The sequence below is a fragment of the Gallus gallus genome, chromosome 8, assembly GCF_016699485.2.
Source record: "Gallus gallus isolate bGalGal1 chromosome 8, bGalGal1.mat.broiler.GRCg7b, whole genome shotgun sequence".
In the NCBI taxonomy this organism is placed as follows: domain Eukaryota; kingdom Metazoa; phylum Chordata; class Aves; order Galliformes; family Phasianidae; genus Gallus; species Gallus gallus.
The window spans coordinates 23,859,881-23,886,848 of record NC_052539.1 but is presented as its reverse complement, the minus strand read 5'-3'; the positions used below and the strand labels follow the sequence as shown (position 1 = coordinate 23,886,848).

The 26,968-nt window shown below is 43.6% G+C and overlaps 2 protein-coding genes across 6 annotated transcripts in view; both read left to right on the top strand.

The window, feature by feature from the left end:
• RAB3B (RAB3B, member RAS oncogene family) overlaps nt 1-2,614 on the top strand; it is a 47,177-nt gene extending 44,563 nt beyond the window's left edge. For all 5 annotated transcript variants that reach the window (XM_422470.8, XM_004936788.5, XM_015291222.4 and 2 more), the window contains one exon: nt 1,057-2,614. In XM_422470.8, coding sequence (XP_422470.2) covers nt 1,057-1,244 — 188 coding nt within the window. In that variant the 3' untranslated portion in view covers nt 1,245-2,614. The remainder of the gene's footprint in view (nt 1-1,056) is intronic.
• Nucleotides 2,615-3,321: 707 nt separating this feature from the next.
• Nucleotides 3,322-26,889, top strand: NRDC (nardilysin convertase). The gene is made up of 31 exons (NM_001031284.2): nt 3,322-3,587; nt 7,224-7,548; nt 7,732-7,813; nt 8,188-8,341; nt 9,452-9,525; nt 10,126-10,221; nt 11,150-11,272; nt 12,521-12,578; nt 13,566-13,639; nt 13,820-13,889; nt 14,290-14,367; nt 14,828-14,948; nt 15,027-15,085; nt 15,457-15,511; nt 17,618-17,722; nt 17,964-18,087; nt 18,612-18,698; nt 19,299-19,418; nt 19,990-20,041; nt 20,979-21,129; nt 21,314-21,441; nt 21,772-21,934; nt 22,290-22,321; nt 22,625-22,763; nt 22,950-22,997; nt 23,328-23,380; nt 23,952-24,035; nt 25,230-25,320; nt 25,622-25,738; nt 25,924-26,013; nt 26,291-26,889. The coding sequence occupies exons 1-31, from the start codon at nt 3,397-3,399 to the stop codon at nt 26,486-26,488; spliced, it is 3,342 nt and encodes a 1,113-aa protein (NP_001026455.2). The 5' UTR covers nt 3,322-3,396; the 3' UTR covers nt 26,489-26,889.
• The last annotated feature ends 79 nt before the right edge of the window (nt 26,890-26,968 follow it).

Genomic DNA, 26,968 nt, shown 5'->3' with positions numbered 1-26,968 from the left:
GCTAATTGTGTCCTTGGAAAGTGTTGTCCCATCCCTCCTGTTCTGCAGCCTTCCAGCATACAGAATGGTCTTTTAAAAGAGCTGGAAAATGTATCTGGTTTTACCAGGCAGCTCTTCTATGTATTTACCATGATAGCTGCATTCAGCATTATCTGAAATTACCTTGTGTATTGGCTGGGAGGAATCTCTTTAATTGACTATTGACTGCTTAAACAATTAGCATTCACCATAATGATTCACATAAAGGATATCCTTTAGTGTTTTTCTCTAAGCTTGTGTAGTGGCATTAACTTCATTGGAATCATTTTCCAACCACATTAAGAAATTTATTGGCCTGAATGTGAACTGAATCAAAACAGCTTCTGCCACAGCAAAAGCTAAACCAGTGTTAGACAGACAAATATCATAGTTCTGTTGTCTGATTTCTCATGTCCTTCTGTACATTTCCACCACCAATTCCTGTTATTCCATGACTTTTAAAAAGGGGTAGAATGGGGTAAGTACCTACTTGTACCACATAAAGGATGACTCAGTGTGCAAGCAGTGGCTGTCACTTAAGACTTCTCTTTCCCTTCTTTTGTGACAGAATCAAAGAAACTGATGCAGGATGCCCCCAAAATATGAATGTCTTATTCCAAAGTAAGCTGTGTGATACTTGAGCTCATGCTGCTGGCAAAATAATAACCCAGTACACATAAGCAACAGCTACTGTAAGTGATGGTTGATCTTTGAGGCCCTTGGGGTTAGAAAGACCAAGTGTGAGACCCAAAACATCACAGGTAAAAGCTTGGCAGTTCAGCACACTGCTCCTAGCAGGGGCAGAGCTCAGGCCCTCCTGGGAGGGGAGCAGTGCCAGCTGTCAGCAGAGACAGTGAATTTTAGATGCATTTTTGCTCAGTATTCTGAGACAGTGAGAGTCAGCTGAGCCTAAGAATTGTCAATAGCTTGTTTTCTTAAGGTGAATTCTGGAAAAAAAAAATGGTATTTTAAAAATCATCTCCATATCATCCATCTTGACTTATTATTACTGTTTTTAATTTATCTTTTTTCTCACAGGTTTTGACTATTTTGAAGCTAGTGCCAAAGAAAACATCAACGTAAGGCAGGTGTTTGAGCGTCTTGTGGATATAATCTGTGAGAAGATGTCAGAGAGTATAGAGTCAGACCCTTCCAGGGGCACTTCGGGAAGGAACGTGAGGCTCACAGACAACCCACCCCCTTCACAGCAGAACTGCTCATGTTAGTGACCTTTCTTGCTGAGAAATGTCCTTCTCCTTTCCTGACTACATTTTCTCTCTTTGTTTGTGGTGGTGCGTTACCATGTAGCCCAAAGGCAGAAGTCTCTATTGTAGGAAACTGGTATGTTTAATGTGCTGGAGTGTTTAATATATATTATCTGATAATTTAAAAACAAACACTGAATACATATTGTGATGAGTGCACCTAGTGTTAGTATGTGAGTTACAGGGAATGAAGGAAAAGGATCACACAGCGTTGCACATGTCTACGTTTGGATCTACTCTGATCAACTGCTCGGTGGCGGATGAGCTGCAGGATGGTGGGGATGAGGAATTGGCTGCTGTGTGCTTGGCTGGAGGCGAGTTGTGGTATGTAAGACTTAGAAACAACACTGTCTCAGACAAATAGCAGGAGCCAAAGTACGACTGCCAATATTAGTAGATTTTTCTCTCTGCGTTTTGTTGTTGATTCCATTTTTTGATTTTGTGCTAGATGGGTGCATGTGTGAGGATAGACTTTTGGGTTTCGGGTTCAACCACTATGTGTCATTTTAGAAGAAGTGCGTGGGGAAAGCAGCGATGAATAAAAGATAGCTGCCAATGAAAAACAACCAAGATATCCTGTCGGGTACACTGTAGACGTGGCATGATTCTATGAGGGGATGGATAATTTTTAATCTTCAACACCTAAAATATGACTGTACTAAATATATATTCATACTAAAGTATAAAGCTTTGTGTGTGTGTAGAGCTCCGTGTGTGTGCGGTGGCCACGTGCAGAGCTTGTATTTCTCTGAAATACAAGGAACTGCTTTTGTGAATCTGTAGAACTGTAGCATATGCCTTTGTCCATGATTGCACCGCTGTTTGCACATCCCAGCTCCAAACGGTGACTGCAAATTGCATCTGTAAACATCAATGAGGTGGATGTGGAAAAAATGTGTTGTTATCAGTGGTGAAATCCTGACCAGTTTTATGGCTTTACCACAGGCCTATAAACTCCTCTGATCGAGGAGACTTTCTGTTCCCAGACACTGCAGTGCAGTGCCTGCCCAGCGCACTGTGAGTTGCCTCATTACGGCGCCAGCATTCGCTCTTGTAATTTTGTTCTGTCACAGCTCAAAACGTATTGGTTCTAAGGGAAAAAACACAGTTTTCTGAAGAAAAATACAACTATCTTCATGTGGTTTGAGCTCAGCGTGCTGGAGGCTTGATCCCTGTGCAACAGAATTTTGTTTGTTGCTTTCAGAAACCTTTACTGTGACTTCTGGGTGTGTGTGGCCTAGTATTGAAATGGGCTTTTGTGCAGTGCTAGGAGTGCAGTTGTTGTATCTAAACCCCCTCAAACTGCAAAATAAAGAGAAATGTTGCCACCAGGTGTGCCTGCGTGAGCTGTGTTACGTCAGCCAGTCGCGTGTATGCACAGAGGTGTCTTTTTAACGCTCTTGATCAAGCTGTATGAGCACGTTTGGATGGTCCCAGCAATCAAGAACCGCTGTGCAGAGCTGAGGGAATGAAGGTGAGGACTGCTTGGCCAATGGGCGTGCAGCGCAGTAACAGCAGAGCGGGGCTGCGGGTAACTCGTGTTGTCAGAAACGGGCACGCCCACGGCACGGGGCGACCGTGTACAGCTGTGAAGGTGTAACGGAGCTCATCAGCGGCCGTACGACGGCGAGCAAACACCGCGCAGCGCTGCACCGCCCGCGAGGGAGGACCCTCCCGCCGCACGGCCGGCCGCGCGCTTTGCGCGAGCTCATTGGTCGTGTAGGGAGTGAGCGGCGTCTGCTCGGGCCACTCGTTGAAGGAAACGAAGAAGGCGGTTTCCCCCGCCCCACCCGCGTTCCGTCCGCCAATCGGAGCACATTCCGGCCGAGCGAGGGCCCGCGATTGGGCCGCGTTCCGCGCGTGGCACCGCGGAGGGCGCTGACTGGAGCCGTGGCAACCGTCACCGCCACTTCCTCGCGCGGCGGAAGCCGGCCGGGTTGGCGGCGGGGCGGGGGCTGCGCGGCGGAGGCGGCGCATGCGCAGGCTCGCGCGCAGGCTCGCGGCGGCCTTCGCGCGGAGGGGCCGAGCGGCGCGGCCCGGGGCGGAGCGGGGGCGGCCGCCGCCGCCGGTTCGCGGCTCAGCCCGGCCGCTGTGGCGCTGCGCGGCCGCAGCCATGCCCGGTAGGAACAAGGCGACGTCCAATTACGGCTGCCCGGAGCTGACGATGGGGCAGCAGGCCGGGGTGAGCGGCCGCGACGCCGGGGGCCGTTCGCCTCACGGGGAGGAGGAGGACCGCGGGGAGCTCGGCGGCAACCTCGGCGACCCCGACATCGTCAAATCCCCCAGCGACCCCAAGCAGTACCGGTGAGGCCCGGGGGATCGCCGAGTGGGCCGGGGGAGCGGGCTGCGGGCGGGGGGCGCTGAGGGGGCCGGCGCTGCGGGGGGCGGAGGGGACCGTGAGGGCCGTGAGGGAGCGTGAGGGAGGAGCGCGCGGCGGTGCCGCGGCACGGCCTGTGGGCGGCTGTCCCGAGGGCGAGATCCGCGTGTTTCGGGGCAGTGCCGACAGCAGCCCTTCCCGGTTGAGTTTCCAAGTTGTAACGCGTGTCTGAGAGTTAAGGCGAAAACGTGACGCTGCCATTTTGCTGAGCGGTACCCAAGCAGCACGCAGCCGCCCCGTGGCACGGCGCGGGCCGCAGCTCCCGGCTCTCCCCGGGCGATGGGAGCTGCCCTCCGTGCGGCCCTGGGCCCGGGGCTGCGCTCGGGGCTCGGTGACATTGGCTGAGTGAAGTTCCCAGCTGGCTGCTGGACGCGCGCTGCTCCCATTGGCTGTGGGGAGTTTTACTCCTCCCTTCTTGTCCTACTTCCTTGCTCCTTCCCGCTCCTGCTGCTTGCGGGCTGAGTTCTCAGCTGGAGAGGCTGCCAGCTCAGGAATCTTCTGCCTTTGCTGCCTGTAACGGGTGATGAAGCTTGGACAGCCCGTGGGAAGCATTGCTGGCGGTGTGTTCTGAGGCTCGGGGCCTCCTCTGCGTGCATGGGACTGGAGAGTGCATTTACGTGTGCCGTGGAATAAATGAATACTGGGGTCTGTCAGAAACCATGTGCTTAACAGGTGGGTTTCAGGTGGAAGCCAGGAGCTGTATCTCGTTGGGTTGGTTTGTGTGTGGAGGTGAGCCTTGCACAGCACAGGTGCACACTGCCCTTAGGACAGAGAACTTCAGTGCTGCTGGAAGCGAAGCAGGCCTTGGTCAAAGAACTGCATTTCAAACTTTGAGGTACTTAAAGACAAAAGATTTGATGATGCACGTACGCTTTTTCTTCTCTGGTCATAAATTGGTGATGATGTGTAATGCATCTCACGGTTGTTCTAATTCATCTGGGGGCATCAGCCTTAGACTATGACATGCCACCAAACTGTCTTCCCAAATACGCTGTTCATAACAGCGAGGCAGACTGCAGAGCGTATTGTCAGAAGGTTGTCCAGACAGAAATGGTCATCAGGCTCTGTGTGTGGTATTCTGTCAGTCAGGACTGGGTGGTTGCTGAGGTGTGGGTTTTTTTTTTCTTCCTCTCACATCTGTTTTATTTAAGGATGTGCCTATGTGGAATTGTATAGGTTTGAACTCTGCCATTTGGAAAATAAAAACATCTCTAAGCGTTAACCATGCGTTGATATATGTTTCAGCATTTACTTAACTGCTGAACAATTAACGATGAGGTTGGTGTGAGAACAGTCTGTTCCAACTTACCCAGGATGTGTTCTGAAGAATTTTGTTGTATATTTAATACGCTGTTTGTGTCAGTGCCCATTCAGTCAGCAGTTGGACTAAGTTGCTTCTCTTGCTCTGTTGTGATTGTATTTTTCCACCTGTATGCTGCATACTAGTTGATGTACTTATGTATTGATTGCACTCGTTCTTTTTCATTGGACTGAAACATGGAAAAAGAGCACCCATGTTGGTGATGCTCCATTGGGTACAACCTGCTCCTGTGCTCTTGCATTGGAACCTGATAGCCTCTAGCAGCAGTGGGGTTATGTTGTTGCCTGCTGCTGGGTGCTGTTAGCATCTAACACCCACAAGCCTGAAGATGAGTACTGTCAAATTGGTGTCATCTGTTCCCTGGGTTTAATGGTGGTGTGGGGATGGGATAAACCCAGCTACTGGATACACCTGGCTGAGCAGCATTGTGGCAGTCACTCTTCTGGAGAGGTAACTCTGTGCTGTTCTCTGCATATGTGGCTGTATTGCTCCCAGGATGTTCTTTCTGGGCACAAACAGCTGAAACAGACAGCTGCACGAGGAGGTGGAGGTGGTGCTGGAAGGCGTGCTGCAGCATTGCCTTGTGCTGCCTGCAGCTCCTGCTCCGCATTCTCCAGAGGCTGAAGCAGCTGAGTGCGCAGTGCTCCTGGCTCTGGGGCTCTGTTGTGCATTCAGAAGTGCTGCAGCTGCGTGATGTGATGTGCATGGTACAAACACACTTCTCTATTCCAGATCTTTGGGACACGTGGGTGATTGACTTTGTGCCCAGACATCTCAGCACTGTCTGTACCTCCTGCAGTTAGTCATACATTTCCGTATCTTATGCCCTGCTCTGTGGTTTAAATGAACTAAAATGCAGTTGTGCTTTCACCTGGTTGTATCAAGCCTGTGGTGCTCAGTGGTGCTGATGTGCACAAATCAGGTGTTAGTGATTAGGAAACCTGGGGCCAGAGCAGGTGCTTTCAATTCTGCATTTGAGGAGCAGTCATAATGTATGAGCTGAATACATCTATTAAATGTTTCTTAGGGTTTTTTTTTTTTGTAGTCTTAAGAAGCGTGATTCTTTGACACAGAACTTCTTAACTTTTGTCACAGTTACCTTCCTTACCCCTTTGCTCCATACTTCCCTACGATGTTCCAAGGCTGTCTGTGCCATTTATTTTCAAGCTGATCATTTGGCTGTTTACCTGGAGCTTGATGTGCAAATCTGCTTTGAAATTTCTGCTACCTCGTTAACACAGTGGCCACACTGAAGTGTTCTCATCTGGTATGAGCTTGCTCTGCAGCTCACATTTCTCTGTGAAGTAGGATGGGCCCATGGATTAGTTTCCATAGAATGGCTTGAGCTGAAGGGATTTTAAAGCCCACCCAGTTCTAGAGCCCTTGCTGCGCACAGGGTTGCTGCTTATTAGTGCAGGATGCCCAGGGCCCCATCCAGCCTGGTCTTGAATGCTTCCAGAGTTTGATACCTCTGGGCTTTATACTGGAGCAGACACTGCTGGTTCTTAGGTTGGGTCAAGTGATTTCTGGCAGCATTCCTTTATTTCTGCAGTTGGCAGCACTATGAATGAAAAAAATGGTGCAGGGTAGAAAGTTATGAATAGGTGTATGCACTCTGTAACATAGGTAGGTATACTCGCATCTGTGTATGCGCACACAGAGACTTGTGTGAGTTGATTCTTGACAGCAGTCCACCCAAGCCACTGTGACTTGTTAAGGTTGTGGAGATGTGTCCTTTTAATGCATCCCTGCCAAATCTGTGCACCGCATTTGATGGAAAGCATTTGTGAAATCCAGTAAAATGGAGTCTCCGTGGCCTACTTTGAGGCAAAAACAAATATCGTAGTTCACCCATGTAATCTATGTGATGAGAGCTTGCCGAGCATGATAGTCTACTGATGTTTGGTTTCAGCTATTCTGAGTACATAGAGCTTTCTCTAACCAGACTCTAACTTGTCTATTTCAGAAAGGGGCATAAAAGCCTAAATCAATGTCCAGAGCACTGTGGGGAGAAGGGCTTCTGCTTCTGCCTCTAATTGCTTGCTCCGTACACTTTTAGCTGTTAAATGTCAGAAGAGTCTTTTTACTTTTCCACTGCAGAGCTGCTCACCTTGGCTGCCTTTATTTTATCAGGAAATCTCAGTTGAAGAAGGCGGAACTATTATGGGAAATACAGAAATGTCCATGCATCTGAACGTTCACATTTGGGAACTAAGTGTATCCGTTGCCATTGTTCTTTCAGGTATATCAAACTGCAGAATGGTTTATGTGCACTTTTAATTTCGGATTTGAATTATTTGGATGGTGCCCCATCCACGTTATCTTCAGAAGAAGAAGAAGAGGAGGAGGAGGATGATGATGATGAATCTGAAGAGGAAAGTGATGAAGATGACTCTGGAGCGGAGATCGAAGATGGGAGAGAAGGTTTTGATGAGGACTGTGATGAGGGGGATGAGGATGATGACGATGAAGAAGATAATGAGGATTTCAATGATCCTGATGACAGCGAATTAGAAGAGCTGGCTGAAAAGGAAGAGACGAGAAAGAGAGGCTGCACAGAAAAGCAGGTGTGTTTTTAAAGCAATAGAGTGAAAAAAGTGTTATAGAGAGCTTCCTTGTACTGTGAAACCTCATGATTAGGTATTCAAACTCATTCTTTTTATTATGCCTGTTGATTTGTCTTATACATCTGTCATTTTCCTGAAACGTTTCTTGAAGCAGCTTTTACTGAAACTGTTGTATTTCCTCAGTCTGCAGCAGCCCTTTGCGTTGCTGTTGGCAGCTTCTCTGATCCTGAAGATCTGCCTGGATTAGCACACTTCCTGGAACACAGTATGTATCTGCTCCTATTTTGTCTTCTCCGAGGGCAAAATGAGTGCTAGTTAGCTCTGAATTCCTGTGGTATTTTGTGTTTCAGCTACCTAGCATTTATTTGTATTAGTTAAATAAATTTGTCCTTGTATGAAAACAGTGCCCTAGTGAGGAACTCTTAATGTGGGAGGAGGTGTCTCACCCTTTGTCAGGCCATGCCTTAATGCATGCTCTTCTGTTAAACGTGGAGGGAAACATTATGGTCTTATAAACCTTTTTCTCTGTAGCAGCAGATGGTAAACACACAGTACAGGTACAGAAACAGCACAAAGTTTCTGACCAGACATCTTAAAATGCTAACTTTAATTTGTGGTAACTGCTGATTCCCGTTTCAGTGGTTTTTATGGGCAGTTTGAAGTACCCAGATGAGAATGGGTTTGATGCGTTCCTGAAGAAACATGGGGGCAGTGACAACGCCTCCACTGACTGTGAGCGGACGGTCTTCCAGTTCGATGTGCAGAGGAAGTACTTCAAAGAAGCCCTTGATAGGTAACTTTGCAGAACTGATGATTGGGTGTTAATGGATGTTTATGTGTGTGTCCAGAGCCTACTGTAGGATTGTCTAGGATCCATGTGTGAGTCCTAATGCGTGTGGCTCTTTGATAATTTTGCCACCTCTAAGCTAGTAGCGTTGGTGATGGGAGAAATCCTGTGCAAAGTGACAGCTGTTCTGAGGGAGGTGCTCATGGAGCCCTGGTGGGTGACTCATCCTCTGGAAGGTTTGTCCTGGTGGAGTTAAGGCTTGGGTTTTGACTTTGCTGTTTCCCAGTATAGTCTGTAAAGCTGGTAGCTGGAGTGTTGTGGTACAGTGTGTGCCTCAAAATGATGCGTTTAACCCAGCCCTGGTTACTCAGTGAAGTGTGTATGATTTGTGAGGAATTACTTAACCTACTCCCTTATGCTGCAGCCCCACCTTGTGAGTGGTTTCCTTCAGTGAGAAGAAATGGTTCATTCACGAGGGCATGTTTGCTGTTGTTGTGAAATATCTCAGGAGGAGAGCAGGCACCACTGTGGATTTATTTTTATGTTTCTTCAATGAAGCCAAGAGCTGGGGCTTGTTCATTTTACCAAGTACTGCCTGAATTTTAACTTTATTAGATCTAATTCAGCTTCTATTTGTAGATTAGTCCAGCTTTGAGGTATTTGAAAGTGAAAAAGAATGAAAAAATATATTTGTAATCTGTCACAGCAGCTCACTTAGTGGAGGGGAAACAGAAATTAGGGGTCATACCAAACAACTGAGGATTCGTGTGTGTTCTTTCTGAAGCATCTGGTGCTGGCTGCTGTTACAGCCAGGAGCCAGATTAGGTGGATCATTTGTCTGATCTGGTGTGATCATTCTTGGGATGCAAATGCAGATAATCCTGCATTCCCCCTCATCCCCAACACCACACCCTTGCCCTTTGCTTTTTGACACTCTCACAGGAATGGCTTTTATCTTTTCTTAAGATCAGTATAGAGACAACTGACTTCATAAACAAGAAAATAATAGATGTTGAGTTGAATTGTTTGGTTTTTTTGTGTTCTGCTTTTTTTGTTTGTTTTGCTTTTTTTTTTTTTTTGCTTTAGTTTAAAAGTACAATTTCTTCTCTTCCATAGGTGGGCACAGTTTTTTATTCACCCGCTGATGATCAGGGATGCAATAGACCGAGAGGTCGAGGCTGTGGACAGTGGTAAGAGTTCCTTTTTCTGTGTGCTTATTGCATCATCTGCCCACTAGCTGCCACTGCATCAACGTGATGAAGTGGCTGCAGAACAATGCAATCCAAAGAGTTAATTTACAGCCCTGCAGTGCATGTTTCTTATTACCAGAACACGCACTGGAGAGGATGAATTCTTAATTCTCTCATATTCTGATTAAGCTGATTGCAGAACTGCATTTTTGGAAATATCTTGCTCAATTTTCAGTTTCTCATGACACTGTTGTGCCAGAAGCTCTCTCTGGCCTTTTTTGCAGGGCCTGTCTGTAGAATATCAATGGCCTTGTGTTCCCCTTAAATTTAACAGATTGAGGACATTCAGGCAGGACAAACTGGAGCTTTCTATGCTTTCCCTGCTTATCCCTTTCTTTGCTTCTCAGCAGTGAATTACTTTTTTTTCCTCTTGGCTTATTTTGATCACTGCTAGCACATCCTGTTTCTTATTCTATTTTACTATTTCATCATCAATTAAAAAAAAGATATTCTAGACTGCATCTGTGTTTTGAGTTTCTTTCTTTTCCATGGGAACATGACTCCAAATTCTTACGCATGCCACTGCAAAATCTTTAACAGAGTATCAGTTAGCAAGACCTTCCGATGCAAACAGAAAGGAGATGCTATTTGGGAGTCTTGCCAGGCCTGGACATCCTATGAAGAAGTTCTTTTGGGGTAAGTTTTGAATTAGTGTTATACAGCAGTAATAGCATTCAAACTTCTAGATGCTTAGAAGATGCACTGATGTGAGCTGTCTTAATACAGCAAACACTGTTTTTTCTCAGAAGTATTTGTTTTATAGCAAAGCCCTTAAGAACAAATGCAGCTGCCTACTTCAGATATTCCTCATTACTGCTTTTTTAGCAGTTACCGCTTTTTGCTTATGTTGGAAGTAGGTTGCCATAGGCAGATAACCACGTAACTTTCTGTTAAGGTAAAGGTGGTGCTTTCTGACTCATCTCTGTCTTGTTTAAGCTTGTTTTTGCTATTGAAATTGCATGGAAAAATAATGTATTCTTGGATTTGAGTCTAGTGAGGCTTTTCAAAGCAAATAATTCACTGTCAAGGTTGCAGAGGCAGACCTTCACTGTTACATGAGAGGAGCAGAAGGGAAGTTTGTCCTTTCTGTCCTGGGCAGTCTGAGAGCTCCTTCGCTCCAATGACGCTGGTGGGTGTATAAATTGCAGTGTGATGGGTACAACCTGTAATAGAGATATCCAGCTTTGAAATGTAGGTAATCTTTACAAAGTTCAATAGTGACATGTACGACATCACATTTTCCTCTTTTTTCCTCCCCTGTTCTGTAATTTCCATTGGTAAGGAGAAGCTGGTGGCAGACAGCGAGCTGTCCAGTACACAGTATGGGTGATCTGATAATACAGGAGGACTTTGTCCTTTGTTTTCATAGAAATATCAACTGTCTTTACGTAGGAACTGGAAAAAATAAATTTCAGTTGAAATTCCTTGAACTTCAGACTTGTTAGAAGTATTTTTAGTGTGCTCACCATGACTAGGCTCAGTGACGGGAGAAGAAATTATCTCAGCATATCTGGCCTTGACGTAACCAGTATGTACATAACTCACTACCTTTTAATTTTTGCAGGTAATGCGGATACGCTCAAACATGAGCCTAAAAAGAATAATATTGACACCTACACAAGACTGAGGGACTTCTGGCAGCGCCATTACTCGGCTCACTATATGACTTTAGTTGTCCAATCTAAAGGTAACATCAGCTATTCCCTATAAGAAGGATCGTTGCTGTTCTTGGGGTAGTGTTCTTGGAACTGGAATGGCTTGGGGTAAAGCTGAACTAGTGGATTATCCTGTCCTGCAGGAGGTATTTATATGCAGATTTTAGCCTGGTTTCCAAATGAGAACTTAAGTATTTATGCTATGTTGCTGTCATTCTGACCCTTCTTGAGGAATTTTTGACTGAAGTGGCTGAGTAGGTTCCATATTAACTCAAAAGGTAAAACCTCGAAGTTATATTTAGAAGAGAAGCTTGTAGGATTGTAGCATCAGACCACCTAAGAGACTTAATGCTGCTGCTTTCTCTGCTGTGGACGGTGAATCACCACAGAAAATGATACTTGGTGTCCCAGTTGTCTTGTTCTGTATGGGGCTTTTTCCAGGGGGGTTTTAAAACAATACATATTTCTCTAGGAAGGACAGACATTCTGAGTGGGTGGGGTTGTTTTTTTCTAGTAAACTAAAAAATTATTTGCAAATGGAATTGAATTTCATTTCAGCAAAGAACTCCAGACTTATGGAGTCATTTTTGCTGAGACAAAAGGAAAGGAGTTGCTTAGACGTTCAGTTTGTAGTATAGAGCTGTGCTGAAAATACAGCTGTGTAATGTCAAGTTGGATTTGTGCTTAGGGGTTTGCTGAATGCCTAAACCTGATTCCAGTTTTCATCTGTAAGATGAAGGGGATAATTTCAGAGGTGCTTATTCTTCTCCTATGCTTTTATTTTCTAGTTAGACTGTGAACCTAGGGCGTTGAATACCACTGGAATAATCACTCTGGTCATTGAAAAAAAAATCAAACGTCTGGTTTTTAATACATCTTTTATAGAAAAGGAGATGGGGGGAAAATGAATTTGTAGCGCTGCATTTAGGTGTGAAAGCTGCTGACTGTGCAGGATGTAGGAGGGTGGGATAAGACTGCAAGCACTGCTGGTTTGGCAGATCCCAAAGTCAGCAATTCTTTCCCAGTCACACCAGCTACCACCAAACTTCAAATCCTGATTGTCTTAGGCTGACTTTTCAGGAGAGTACACAAAAACTGGTGTGACCAAAGATGTATTTCAGTGGAATTGACTCAAACCCATGTAAGGCTTGTAATTTCAAACTTGGCTATTTTCAAGTGTGCTGACTTACAGCCTTTTTTAAATAACGTGAGATAGGATAAAGAATTTGTCATAGTTCTTCAGGAAATAGTTTGTCTTCCTTTTTTTTCTTCCTTAATAGAAACACTGGATACACTGGAAAAGTGGGTGACTGAAATCTTCTCCGAGATCCCAAATAAGTAAGATTTTTTGATATGTAAAGGCATTACAAATTATAAAACTCTCCACGCTTAAAATGCCTGTTTTTGTTGATTTTATTTTTTCAAATCTCTTAATGGAGATGTTAACAAAATTAACATCTGTTTATCCAGAAAATGGACAGTTTTGAAAATTAAAGACTGACATTAGTTACATTAGTTGTTTCAGGAAGACTTTGTTTACACACAGCAGTCATTGAACGTGCACACAGTGCAGTACCAACTTGCACCTATGTTTGTGCTGGTGCCTCTATTTTACCATGAATCATTTAAACCTAGCTTGTCATTTTATCTATCTTCTATTTGCTTTCTGGCAAGAGTAATTAAAAGCAAAATAAATTCAGACAGTTTCTTGGATTTTAATGTCATTAGGGTGGCAAGTGATTAGAACTTACATATATTTAGTAACTCTTGCAGTGTGCTATCTAAAAAGGAAGTTCTGTGGAGGCTTAAGTAACTTGGAAGGCATTTAATTTTCTCTTTCAGTTTTTGCTTTTGCATAATATTTTTTCTGTAGTGATTAGGAAATGCGTTTGTGTCTAATGCCATACAGACACGTTTGTCTTTCTGACCCCTGTCCTTCTCTTATTCCTTTTCCACACAAGACAGTGTGTGGCTGGCCTCTGTCTGAACCTAAGGCCAGGGAAAGTCTGCTGCCGTGTTTGGCTTTCTCTTAGGAAAGCAAGCTTTTTATTGTTACTGCCTTCGACAGAAGGAGAGGGAGGAGTTGATGGATTAATCTAAATCTTGGGTAATTACTAAGTTGTGTGGGGAGTGCAAGTGAAAGGCAGGTTTCCTTCCCAGCTGGGTTGGGTGAGTCCTGAACTGCACCCTTTGGTAAGGGCCATTTTCTGCTTGTCTGCTGTTCTGTCTTCCTTGCTTCAGAGCTGTGTGTGCTGACTCAAGTGGTTATCTCAGTGTAGCCTTGAGTCCTCCCCAGTAACACCATGCTGTCATTTTCCTTTCAAGTGGTTTGCCCAAGCCCAGCTTTGGCCATCTGACTCAGCCTTTTGACACGCCAGAATTTCACAAGCTTTACCGAGGTAAGTAAAGTAGATTGGTTACAACATTTTGAATACATAGGTGTATATTTCCTCTGTTTTCTGAAAGGATAAATAATTGTTTGGTTCTGAATAACTTTTAACTATTCTTCCTGCATTGCTTAAAACTTATTTTCTATTCCTGATTACGTATTTATACTCAATGCATTTGTTTCTGCCTAGTTGTTCCAATCAGGAAAGTTCATTCACTGAGTATCACCTGGGCACTTCCCCCACAAGAAGAGTACTACAGGTAAAGTGGTGCTGTATTTCCTTCTACTGTGTTTGTTGTAAATAATTGTATTGCCTTTCCCAAGAAGCCAAAGAATTTCACTTGTTTATGCCACAGATTACTTTGGGTCAGCTGGAAAAACACTTTTAAAATGAATTAAACTGATGCAAATATGATTCTTTTTATAAATTGAGTGGCATTGATAGACAGCTGATTTAACATCATTCCTCATGACTCATACCAGCCATCGTGTTCTGAACTCCCACGTCCTTAACTTATTACCCTGATGCTACCTGAACATGCAGTGCTTGTTAGGAATGCACAGTCAGTGTGTTTTTAGTTGTTTGTGCAGTAACTTGAATTCTTTCTAGTCTGTAAAAAGTATAACCTCGTGGCATTTCATTTTTAAATTCTCTTTTAGAGTGAAGCCACTTCATTATATTTCCTGGTTGGTGGGACATGAAGGCAAAGGCAGCGTTCTTTCATTTCTTAGGAAAAAGTATGTATTTTTTAAGCATAATAACTAAATGCTTTGGTATGATTAAAATAAAAGCAAACTGTTTTGTATATATATGTTTTATATATGTATATATGTGTGTGTGTGTATATACATATATATATATATATGTCAGTTCCAGTCTCCCTTTTTTATGTATTTTCTAGTGATATCTTTTAAATATATAGCAGTCACAACTGTGAAATAAGTGCTTTCTGGTCTGTGTTCTATGGACCAGTAGCACTGAGCCTGATTTTTTAAGAGAACTCCAAAAGATAATTTGGCTTTTTCACTCTCTTTCTTAAATACTGTATCCTGGGGTTTACCTTTTTATGTTGAAAAACTTGGTGTGAACTGGAAACAGATTGAAAACAACTGAAATAAAGCTATGATGTGCAAGTTGTAAATAAGCTTAAATAAAGCTGAAATGAGTTATTAATAAATGTCTTTAACTCTTCCATAGATTTTGGGCTCTTGCATTATATGGAGGAAATGGTGAGACAGGGTTTGAACAGAACTCCACGTACTCCATCTTCAGCATTTCTGTAACTTTGACTGATGAAGGCTACAAGCACTTCTATGAGGTATGATATACTATAACTGGATTTCCCTACTGTTTTCCTACTGTATGGAAAAAGTAATTCATTCCTTTCTGCCTGCAGGTGGCCCATGTTGTGTTCCAGTACGTGAAGATGCTGCAGCAAAGAGGGCCAGATAAAAGGCAAGTGTTTGCCATCACATCTGCTATTGGCAAGATTCTCCCTCCCCATTAACCTTCTATTTGTAGAGTTGACATGTTTTGGTGGGTCCCTGGGGCATAAACTAGTCAGTAGGAAAGATTGTCTGTGTGGGAAACATGCTTGTATTGAAGTTTAAAAATCAGTTTATTAAAAGGTCATGCTTAGTGGTTTTGGTTTGATTTACTGTTTTTGATTGCTAATTTTAATAAGGTAAACTGGTATAGATGTAGGGCTTGCTTGTGCATTAATTTAATAAATGTGTTAAGGCAGATCTCTAGAAGGCTGTGGTGTTCTGGTGTTAGTCTGTATTAATTTGGTATCTGTTTGGCATTCTTTTCTCCCTCATTTACAGAATATGGGAAGAAATCCAGAAGATTGAAGCTAATGAATTTCACTACCAGGAACAGGTATTCATCCACTGTTTTCTGTTGGCATATAGGTAAAGCATAAAAAGGATTTACTTTATTATTTTTTAAATTTTGAACCGTGTTTTTGAAGTTCTGTTCAACAAGAAACACATAATGCCCTTAAAGTAATGGGGCTGTGTTTTACAGAAACCTTTTCCCTTGACAAATCCATGTTCTTTTCATTCTCTCTGTCCTAAGCTCTTTTCTCCTCCAATTTCAGTCATTAGGCTGTGTGAAGTTCTGTGCCAATTAATAGAGTTCTGTGAACTGTCTGATGCTTTTCAGTCCTTGTGGTCTGCTTTCACTTTTTAAAGTCAGTTTTGATGCTGCTGATTTGTAGGAACAGGAGAGCAGTGTGGGCTGAAAGGTTTACCTTGAGAGCGGCCTTGCAAGGGTGGATGTTAAGGACCCTTTGCCTGCTGTTACACTCTTGCACAGATGAACCTGGGTTTGGGTCAAGTCTTACCTGGCTTATCAAAACAGTAATTAGCAAAAAACCTTAGGTCTCATTATTAAAGTTACAAAAAAAATAAAGGGAACACAATATAGTTGATTTGAGAAGTCTCGCTTTACCAGCTTTCTTGGTCTCCCTACATTTAGCTGTGTTCTCATTTTTGTTGGTTTTTTTGGGGGGGGGGATGGCACTAAAATGTACTTTCGGGAAAACAAATCCATGTTCTATATGTGGCTTGAGAACATCACTGAAGTTTATTGATTTCTTTAAAGTATACAAATGCAAGAAGTATAAGAAGAAATAGAATGGGAAATATTGGAAATGGAGATTTTTTTTCTTTCTAGATGCTGCAAGTCTGGTCAGGCACTTTACCACCTGCCAGTCTGCACTGAGTGTCAGGATGTTAGAGGCATCATCTGTAGCAAATGCTTCCATCTGCAGCTCTGCCTTCAGAAGAGCATATGGAGGATATTGAGTGTCTTGAGTGTCCTTTGAGTAACAGAAGAAAGTGATATTTACAAGTGGTACAGACAGCAAGGACTGCTGCCAGCAACCCCAAGTAATGCATAACGGAGCAGCAGATTTTTTTTAGTTGGGATGAGTTAACACTAACTGACAAGTGCATTTTTGAAGTGTAGTATGGTGTTATTTATTATTGCAATACAACTTTTATGAATTTGTTAGCAAAGTGTGATTATTACAGACAGTCTTCTAGCAAAAGCTTTCTGTAGAACTGTGGAGAAGAACTAAGAATGTATAAGGGATGGGCTATTGCATATGGCAGGAATATCCGTTGCCCTACGTGCAGTTCTATGATTCAGTCTTCAACTATTGCAGACAGTGGTTGTTCAGTTTGAAGTCGGACATTTTCATCCAAATGAATCTTTAATTCTCAAAGGTTCATATTGGAGTTCTTTGCATTTGTAGCTCAAGTTATAATTTTTTGTTCCCATTTCTCAGCTGTGCAGTGTCTTAAGAAACTCTTGGTCACGTTTCTGACTTTATTTATAATTGCAGATATGTCAAACTTTGCTATTCTAAAGGGGAGCTGTGGTCCTTATCTGCGCCCGGGACCTTTGCAGTATGATGATGTCTGGTTTAAATAAGTAAATAAAAACACAAAAAGAAGCACACAGTAAGAAATCTCCACTAGGCAGTCATACACAGTTACCATACTGTCGTATCCAAATAAGAAATCTCTTCCTTCTCATACTGTACAGCATGCCAGAGAACTTGGAAAGGAGCAGAATCAGAGAGAGATGTGCATCTGCTGTTTCTCAGCTTGCTCTTTCCAGGTTCTAGAAATCTTGAAATCTTGAACTGTGGAACTCTGTGTTCCCCAGAGACGAGGAGTGTGTTGTACTGGGACTTGGAATGTAGTAGGTGTTAATGAGTGTAAGCACATGGTCAGGGCTGTTTCTTTCATGAAGATGTCTCTGACGTTTTGGGAGTCTCAGAGGAGTCCTCAGTATCAGATATGGTTGTGAAACATATTTCCTTTAATAACCAAAACTAAATGCAAATAACCAAAACCAAACTCGGCATGTAATTCACACTCAACATACTTGACCACTCCAAGGTCTGCTCAGACCAAGAAATGGATATTTTAACTTCTGATTATGCAAAAAATAGCTTGACTTCTTTGTTTTCAGACAGATCCAGTTGACTATGTGGAAAGCCTTTGTGAGAACATGCAGCTGTTTCCGAAGGAGGATTTTCTGACAGGAGACCAACTCCTGTTTGAATATAAGCCAGAGGTGAATGTTCTTTGAACTCTGATTACATGTTTTGATGTAAGGAAAATATAGGCATACTGTATAATGCAGGCATATATAGACATATAATTAGGCATATTACAGGCACAGATTTTGTATTTACAAGTTTCGTGTATGTAAGGTTGTGATGTCTTGTGCGTCATACACTGAGATTAAGGAGTCTCAGCTGGGTCAGGCAGAAGCACAGCTGCATGTGAACTGAAGTATTGTCTTGAAATTACAGATCATTGCCGATGCCCTTAACCAGCTCAGTCCTCAGAGAGCCAACCTTGTTCTGCTGTCTGCTGCCAACGAGGGCCAATGTCACCTAAAGGAGAGGTGGTTTGGAACACAGTACAGTGTGGAAGGTAAAGCAGCGGCTGAAACATGAAGAGTGCCTGGTTTGTGCAACAGAACAGCATAAGACACACCACATGGGAGCAGGGGAGTGAATCCCCAGTGAGAAACTGACTTTGTCACTCGTCAAGTGCTCCATCCTGCTCTGTAATGGATCTTGGGTATCTTTTGATTCCTGCTCCCTGGGTTTATAAGTGTGAGGTGGCAGTGATCTCAGTGAGTGCTCTGCTTAGCTGCAGGTCAGGTCCTGAACAGAGAAATGAGCACAAATAATGAGAGACAGGGCGTCTTGGTAACTGGATTACTAACTTGGGCAGACTTGATTTACTTCTGAATAGGACTGCTTCAGTCCTGTTCCACAGGAGCTGTTAGGAAAGGATTTAGAAAAAAGTCGCGGTGAAGCAGATGACACACAAACTTACCGTGCTGCAAATGTTTGTGGAGATGGTAGGAGCTAAGAATGAGGTGACTGATCTGGGAAATAGCAAAGCATTAGCTTCCTGCTGAACTAAGTGCATTTCGTATTTATTAATAGATATTGACAAGTACTGGAGTGATTTATGGGCCAGTGACTTCGAATTAAATCAGGATTTACACCTTCCAGAAGAAAACAAATACATAGGTAAGGCACCTGAGCGTGAATGAATTCTTCTGGTAATGTATTTGAGAGGTTAATGTGGTTAATGTAGAAACAATCTTTATTTCCATCTGAACATCAACCTTTGTTTGCAAATCAAAACAAATGGGAATTCTGTTCACCTGAACTTTATTTAATAACTTCTTATGTGTAAGTTTGAAAACTGACTTTATAAAAAGTGTAAACTTAAAGATTGTATAAGGCTGACGCATCTCTCACAGTCAGTGAGCATTAACACAAATTGTGGACACCTATGAGGAGGGATTTTATTTGCTTAATCCGCTGTTTTTGAAAGTAAATAGCATCTGGATTTGTTGCCAAAACCAAATAAAATATCAACTCATAGTTTACAGCCTATATGGAGCATAGTGCTACCCCTTCTGTGCAGCTTGTGAGCCAGTATTCTGTTGGGAAACTGAAAAATGAATGTTGTTTGGGCCCAGGGGAGCAACTTCTATCATGTATAGTTGAGCAAACTGGGAGGAGAAAATGAATTTTGCTGATAATTTTGGAGACTGCAATGCATTTGACCTGTCTGTGAAAGCCACTAACTTCTGCTTTTGGTTTGGTTTTGATTTTTGCTAGCCACCGACTTTGCTTTGAAGGTTGCTGACTGCCCAGAGACAGAATATCCTGTCAAAGCACTGAGCACACAGCAGGGCTGCCTCTGGTACAGGAAGGATGATAAATTCAAAATCCCCAAAGGTAAATGCCTTAAGGCTTTCCTAAGATTACAAAACCATTGTTTTTACTAGCAGGAATTTATTTGAAGGGCAGTACCTCATGCAGGTCTTCACCATTTAAGCTCAAGTGTTTACTGCCAGCTCTTCCATGGTCCTTTTGACACATTCATTGGCTGCAATGTAGTCTCTTCTACAGGCAAAGAAAGACACAGTCTGCATTTGGGACAAATGTGGAAAATATACTGCTCTTTTCAAGCAGAATGACACAGTTTTTAGTGCCTGTTAAGCATGCATTTTGTGAAATTTTCTGGAGTTGTTTGTTTTTATTTACATTGATCACACCATGTGTCTAAGTATCCTATGAAGTATGGCTTTGTGTTTCCTACCGGTTGTTATTTTTAAGGAAAGATTTTGGAGTGAAAAAGAAGGCATTTGATGATGACTTACTATAAGCAAAAACACATTCTCATAGCTCAGTGACAGTTTTCATTTGATTTGAATTGTGACTGTAGAACAATGTGATGGAAAAAGATTTGACTTTGGGAAGCTGTCACTTCTTACACAGTGTCTCACTGAAGTCTTTTCCCCACCAGGTTACATTCGTTTCCATCTGATCTCCCCGTTGATTCAGCGGTCTGCAGAGAAGTAAGGGCTGCGTTAGTTGTGCATACTGTGTGTGGTAACCACAGTGCTGTATGTAGTGAAATAGTGTGAAGAGAGACTCATTTTAAAATGGAACAGAATAAGACTTCCTTTTCTTATTCTTGCATTTATTGCAGTTTTCTATCATTTGGCAAGGGTGGTTTTGCAGCAGGCCATCGCCATAGCGGATGGGTGTGTGTGCGTTTCATGGCGTTACTCCCCAGTGCAGGTTGTAGAAAACTGATGTGCCAGCAGCAGTGTGTGTGCCAGAAGGAAGTGTTAGGGGAGGAGCTGGTCCTGCAAACAGCACAGTCATGGCCTAATCCAGGAATTTGGGGGCCTCTAGGAGCAGGTGAAGAGCATAATGAGAGCATCTGAAACTGTGTGTTGCACAGACTGAAGATTATAGCTCTGCACACACTGTACTTTTGCCAATCCTAGGCTGCCATTGGTGTCTGCAACAAATTTCATAGTGGTTTTATCCTGGCCTGTTGAGACCTGCACAGGGAGTGTTTTAGAAATGCCCCGGGGATTTATTTATTGCATTTTTGAATTGGAATCCAGGCAGCAACAAAAATCTGGAAGCTTGAGACAGGACAGCACTGTCCACATTGCAGTCTGATTTGCTGTAGCTTATCAATTTCTATCTTGATAGACAGTGATCTCATTCAGGTGTTGTTACAGTGTGTTCCTATGATGAAGTGACCCTATAACATGTGAAGCTGGAATCGTTCCTTGCAAAGAACAGTTGAATGTCGAAATAATTCTCAAGTTGTGCATTTTGGGTGAAGGGAGATCTGCACTGTGTATTTCTAGATTTGTTAAAAATCGGTTTGAGTCTCATTTTGCTCAAGTTCTCATTTCTGTTGGAGAATTTCTTGTGTGTACAATCAGGCTGATTACCCTCGATGTTCATCCCTCTGCTCTTTTCTCTGTGCAGCATAGTGTTGTTTGATACATTTGTAAACATCCTTTCTCACAACCTTGGTGAACCAGCTTACGAAGCAGATGTAGCCCAGCTGGAATACAAGCTGGTGGCTGGAGAGCACGGCTTAATCATTCGAGTGAAAGGATTCAATCATAAACTACCTGTAAGTGCTAATTAATTATTTTGCAAAGGAATTGTTTAGTGAAGAATATCGAGCAGAATTGAGGCATGTGCCTTAGTTAGTGTCTTTTTATGTTGATCAAATGATTTTCTCTTTTAAGTATTATATTTGCAATAATTCCAAGTTGGTTGTCTTTCCAGAAAAATGACTTTTGTTTTCTTTACAGCTTCTGTTTCAGCTCATCATTGATTACTTGACCGACTTCAGCTTTACTCCAGCAGTTTTTGAAATGATAACAGAGCAGCTGAAGAAAACGTACTTCAATATTCTTATCAAGCCTGAGACTCTGGCCAAGTGAGTTCTGGGGGAGGGTAAAAGAGGCTGCGCTGCAGTTGTTAAGGTTGAGCAAAGAGCCCAGAAGTCACTGCTCTCTGCTGGTGGAGGTTTGTTCTGGGGCGGCTCGTGGCCCTGAGAGCTCAGGCAGCTCTGCTCAGACCGGGCCTGCAGGTAGCTGCAGTTCTGAAGCAGCCAGCAGCAGGGGCTGAGGCAGGGCAGGGTGAGCCCACAGCAGTGCTCTGGGTAACATCTCCCCATCTCCTGTGTGCTCCTGAGTCAGAAGTGGGATCGCTTGCGTTAAGCAGCTCCTCGTGACTTGTGGTTTTGTTTTCCTTCTGTTTATCGCAGGGATGTCCGTCTTCTGATTTTAGAGCACAGCAGGTGGTCCATGATAGACAAGTACCAGACGCTGATGAAGGGCCTTTCCATTGAGGCGCTCTCATCCTTTGTTAAGGCTTTCAAGTCACAGCTCTTTGTAGAGGGTCTTGTGCAAGGAAACTTCACGAGCAGGGTGAGTACAGCTTCTGCAGCTGATGCACATTGGAATGCGTTCTTAGAATGGACTTAAACACTGTTACAAATGCTCTTTAATCTCACCTGCAAGCTGGTGGCCTTTTCTGTACCAATGTGCTGGTGCAGGGCAGCTTCATCCCCAGCAGCTCTGGAGTGTTCACATGGATAAAGCCTCTTGGTGCAGAGGAGTCCAGAGGGACAGAGAGTCCAGAGAAGTGTAGCAGTGGGGACGGAGGGGGCTCAGCTGTTCTTTGCTTGTGGGATCACTTTCCTCGTGTCATGCGCTTTGGTGTGTGGCTCTGAATTGCGGTTAGCAATTCTCTTCTGAATAAAAACCATATTTTCTCTCATAGGAAGCAAAGGATTTCCTGAATTATGTTGTTCAGTGAGTATCTGACTCCTGTGCTGTGCACGTGGTAACTATGATCAAGTTAAGATTCTTTTCTGGAGGAAGGGGCTGGGGGGGGAGCAGTGCAGGAATTCCCTTCTCCCTCCTGGGGCACCGCACTGCTGGCACTTCATGCAGGTGCCCGTTCCTCACAGCAGCATAGGCAGGACTTTGTTCTGGTCTGGGGAAGATTATTTTGGGAAAATAATGGCAGTCTGTGCATGTGAAGATCTGGGTGTTGTATTGGCTGTTGTGGCTGCGAGTGGGTGTTTGACACTTCACTGCTTGTGCTCCCTTCAGAAAGCTCCAGTTTGCTCCGCTGGCCCATCCCTGCCCTGTGCAGTTCCGCGTGGTGGATCTGCCCAACACACACCTGCTCTGCAAGGTGAAAACACTCAACAAAGGCGATGCCAACTCTGAAGTGACCGTGTATTACCAGGTAGCGTGTCAGCTCAGTGTGTGCTGCCCTGTTCCCTCTGGTAGCTCCTGGTGCAGAAGTTGTGCTCATGTCACAGTTTTGAGAGCAGTTTCTGAACACAGATGTTAGAGAGTGCTCCAAAGTTGTCACCTTAATCTATGTAACTCCATGAAATGACCCTAAATTCTTCACTTTCTTTCTTTCTAGTCAGGTGCCAGGAGCCTCAGGGAATATACCCTTATGGAGCTGCTTGTGGTAAGTTACAGTTCGCGTCTCATAGCCCATGAAGTGGTCTTACCATCAGAGCACTAAGATATGGCTGTGGGGCTAAATGGACAAAGGGCACAGTGTGAATCTGCTCTATCTGAGTAAAACTGTGAGTGTTTGGGACAGGATACCCAAATGGCTGCACTGAAGGGCAGAGTGGAAGAGTTTTCTTTACTAATGCAGAAGATTGAGGATCCTTCTTTGTCCCCTGGGTGCAGCTGGAAGGGCAGAAGTTGTGATCCTTGTTCTGTATTGAGCCTCAGTGGTGGCTGCAGAGGAACACCACTTCTGTTGTGACACATCTGTGCTTTGTTTCAGATGCACATGGAAGAGCCCTGCTTTGACTTCCTACGAACCAAGCAAACCCTCGGGTGAGTTCACTCGTGGGCCCAGCTCCCACACAGCTGCTTTGGGGGTTCCTGGTCTTCTACCTCTGGAAACTCTTTCCTGCACAGAGGCTCTTTCCTGATTTAGTGTAATAGAAACAGCACTGGAACACATTAAAATTGCAAGCACTTGCTGACATGAACTGCAGCTGAGTTGCTCTAGAGGAGCATCTTAAGAACCACACCTACTAACTGTGTATTAACATGGAATTATTCTGCATGAAGCTGTTCCTTCGCTTCCTCTATCAGCTTACCATTCCCCAGGGCTGCTTTCACAGCATCTCTGTGATGGTAAGACTCAGAAGTACTCATCTGCCCCATGAAACTGGCGCAAGCCTTTCACAGCTGCAGGTTTTTTGCTGTGTTTGTTAATTCCCACAAAAGCTCTGTCAACCTTTAAGGATGTCCCAAAAATGAGAAAATACTGAAAAAAAGATTTGAGGATTTGAGATTTTGTGGTAGAGCAGCAACGCTGTTATAACCTGTAGCATGTCATGTAAATGGAGATGTAGTTGTTCTTGTGGAATGACTTGTGTTTCCCCTTTGTTTTTTTAAGCTACCACGTGTACCCCACCTGCAGGAATACTTCAGGGATCCTTGGCTTCTCTGTCACAGTAGCAACACAGGCAACCAAGTACAAGTAGGTGTGGAAGCATGGCTGCTGCAGGGCTGAGTAAGGAAGCTGTCAGAGCAGGATGTGTTTGGGGTGGTAACAGAACAGGGGTGCTCACGCAGGCGGGCAGCAGACTGTGTGTATTCAGGCACTGAATAGCTTGGTCATGGGGTACAGCAAGTGATCAAACTAATTATGTGTCTGCATTCCCCTGCTGTATTTTATGGTGTATTTATACAACATCGAGCTGAAGAATTATTACTGAGGTTGTACAAAACCTTCCTTTTGTTTTGCCAGAGCAGATGACAGCTGACTTCAGTTTGCTTTGGAGCACACCTGCTCCCATTTCAGTTGGTAGCATTAACAGGTGGCTGCCTCAGGCCCCTGGCTTGGCTCTAATGATGGCAGTTGTGTAAGAGCCCAAAGGGAATGTCAGAAAAGAGCAGTCATCGCTTGAGCTGTGATACTGCTGACAGATGCAGCCATCACTGAAAAGCACCACCTAAATAAAGCAATAGCCTTAAGTCTATTGCTTTAGCAGTCCTAACTTCATGAGGGAAAAATAACTCAAGGACTCAGTACAATATCCCACTGCTCTCTGACTCCCCACGTGATTGCTGTCACTGAGCAGATTCTGTGTAATGTATCTTCCAGCTTGCTTTCAGGTGCCAGAACAGTGTTAAGGTTTTGTTCAAAGCTGGAGCTACCTACAAGCCTTTGAAGTGACAGAGTTGATGGGGTATATAAAAAATGTGCAACTTACAGAATTAGTTTCATATCAGGGAAAGCTCAGTACGCAGAGTAGTGCTACCTTCAGTTATTACATTAAGAAATGAGTTCTGTGTCTTTGGAGGTTTTTATGTTATGATACACAACCTATTGCCATGACATTTCTTTTGTTTTATCTTAATGAAATACTCACCTGCCAGGCTGAGGGCTGCAGCTGGGGTCCTGACAGAGCTGCTGCTGGCTGTACTGCAGCCCTGTCCCTGCATCACAGTGGCTGTACCTTCTGGCTCAGTGAGGTCCTGGCCTTTGAGCAGTACTTAATATAGAGCACTGTTCTGATTCTCCAGTATAAGGGAAAATAGAAAAGTTGGTTTTCATGGGTGTGTGGGCTTCCAGGAGTGGGGGAAGGTCCTGTGTATTCCACAGGGGTTTTCTTCTTTTTTTTTTTTTTTTTCCTGCCTGAGCTGATACAATTATTTAACTCTTGTTTAGTTCTGAATTGGTTGACAAGAAAATAGAGGAATTCCTTTCTTGCTTTGAAGAGAAAATCAAGCATTTAACCGAAGAAGCTTTTAGCACCCAGGTAAAGATCAAGCTTGAAAAGCTTTTAACCTCTAAACGACACTTGAACTGGAGAGTTTGGTGACACCAAGCCCGTGTATTTCTGAGGCTTTCTAAACAAAGGACTCACATTTAAGTCCTGGGTCTTCTTTGAGCAGTTGCTCTGAAAAAATATACTGAGAAGTTTGAAAACAAGGAACTGCCTTGTTAATGTAATCTGTGTTTTCTTTTAACTTCAGTAAAGGTGATGGTTGATAAGGTTGCAACATAAGGATGATACTTAAACCTTCTGAACTTTTTCTTTCCCCACGTCCCAAACATAGGTTACAGCTTTGATAAAGCTTAAAGAATGTGAGGACTCCCATCTTGGAGAAGAAGTGGACAGGAACTGGAATGAAGTTGTGACACAGCAGTATCTCTTTGACCGGCTTGCCAGGGAGGTGGGTATGCATCCCTGCACACAGCCCAGTTCAAGCTACAGCACACAGTGGGATTTATGCTACCCGTACCACATGGATTGTAAACATGGTGCTTTTAAAAGGTTTAAGAGGCTCCTGCAGAGAAACCATTTTTACTTTTAAAATCATTACCGTTCTATTTACAACCTCATTCCTTTGGGTTTCAGATAGAAGCTCTGAAGTCTGTTACAAAATCAGACCTGGTCTCCTGGTTCCATGCTCACAGGAGCAGCAAGAAGAAAGTGCTCAGCGTACACGTGAGTAGTTCCAGTCAGCTCGGTGGTGCCAACTTGTGAAATGCCACACTTGGTAACCTCTGAGATCTCAGTAAGACTGTAAGGCTGTGTAAGGAGAAGCAATGACCTCACTTCATTTGGTGATTATCCACACACCTGGTTATGTTACTTACCTTTCTAATATTGCCTCTTGGATTGCATTTAAGTCATCCATACTGAATTTTCAGGCAGATGAACAGATATCCATATTATAGAAACTTAGACCCAAGTTTTTTCTATATGGCAACTTTTTTCCCAGGTGGTTGGATTTGGAAAACACGAAGGGGATGCAGAGGTTACAGCTGTCTCAGAAGCACAGAATTCTTCATCTGGTGAAATACCTCATCTTAATTTCTTGCCCCCCTCCACTCTCATGGCTGATGTTACTTCCATCAAGGACATCAAAGCTTACACATCAACTCTGAATGTTCTCCCTTACCATAAAATCTTAAAATAAAAATGACATCTTGCCCTGCAGTACTGTGTAACACAGGTGCTTTCTGCAACCAATATTACAAACCTATTTATTTTTAATAAAACAAGGCTGTAATATTAGCTGTGGTAAGGAAGTTTCCCTCACGTGGTTTTCCACCACTCCCCTCCCATCAGCACAGGCACAGCCCCAGCCTCCCTTCTCCAGCTGTGTGAGGGCAGGGGCTGCTGTTCTGTTCCAGCTGTCTTGTGCATCATTCCTACAGTGCTGTAGCAGTTGTTCAATAGCAGTTACATCTCCTCAAAGAAAGAATGTGGCGGTAGGAATTAGAGTGGGTGGGAGAAACAGCCTGAAGCATTAATCTGACACTGCTTTTTAAATTTTTCTGTATGTGTAAAATAAAACGGAGATGAAATAAAATAAAAGCCTAGATTTAACCCTAGAAGGAAAAAGTTTGATTGCTCCATCCAGCTACTTACCCCAAGGTTATTCAGCTTCAGGCTA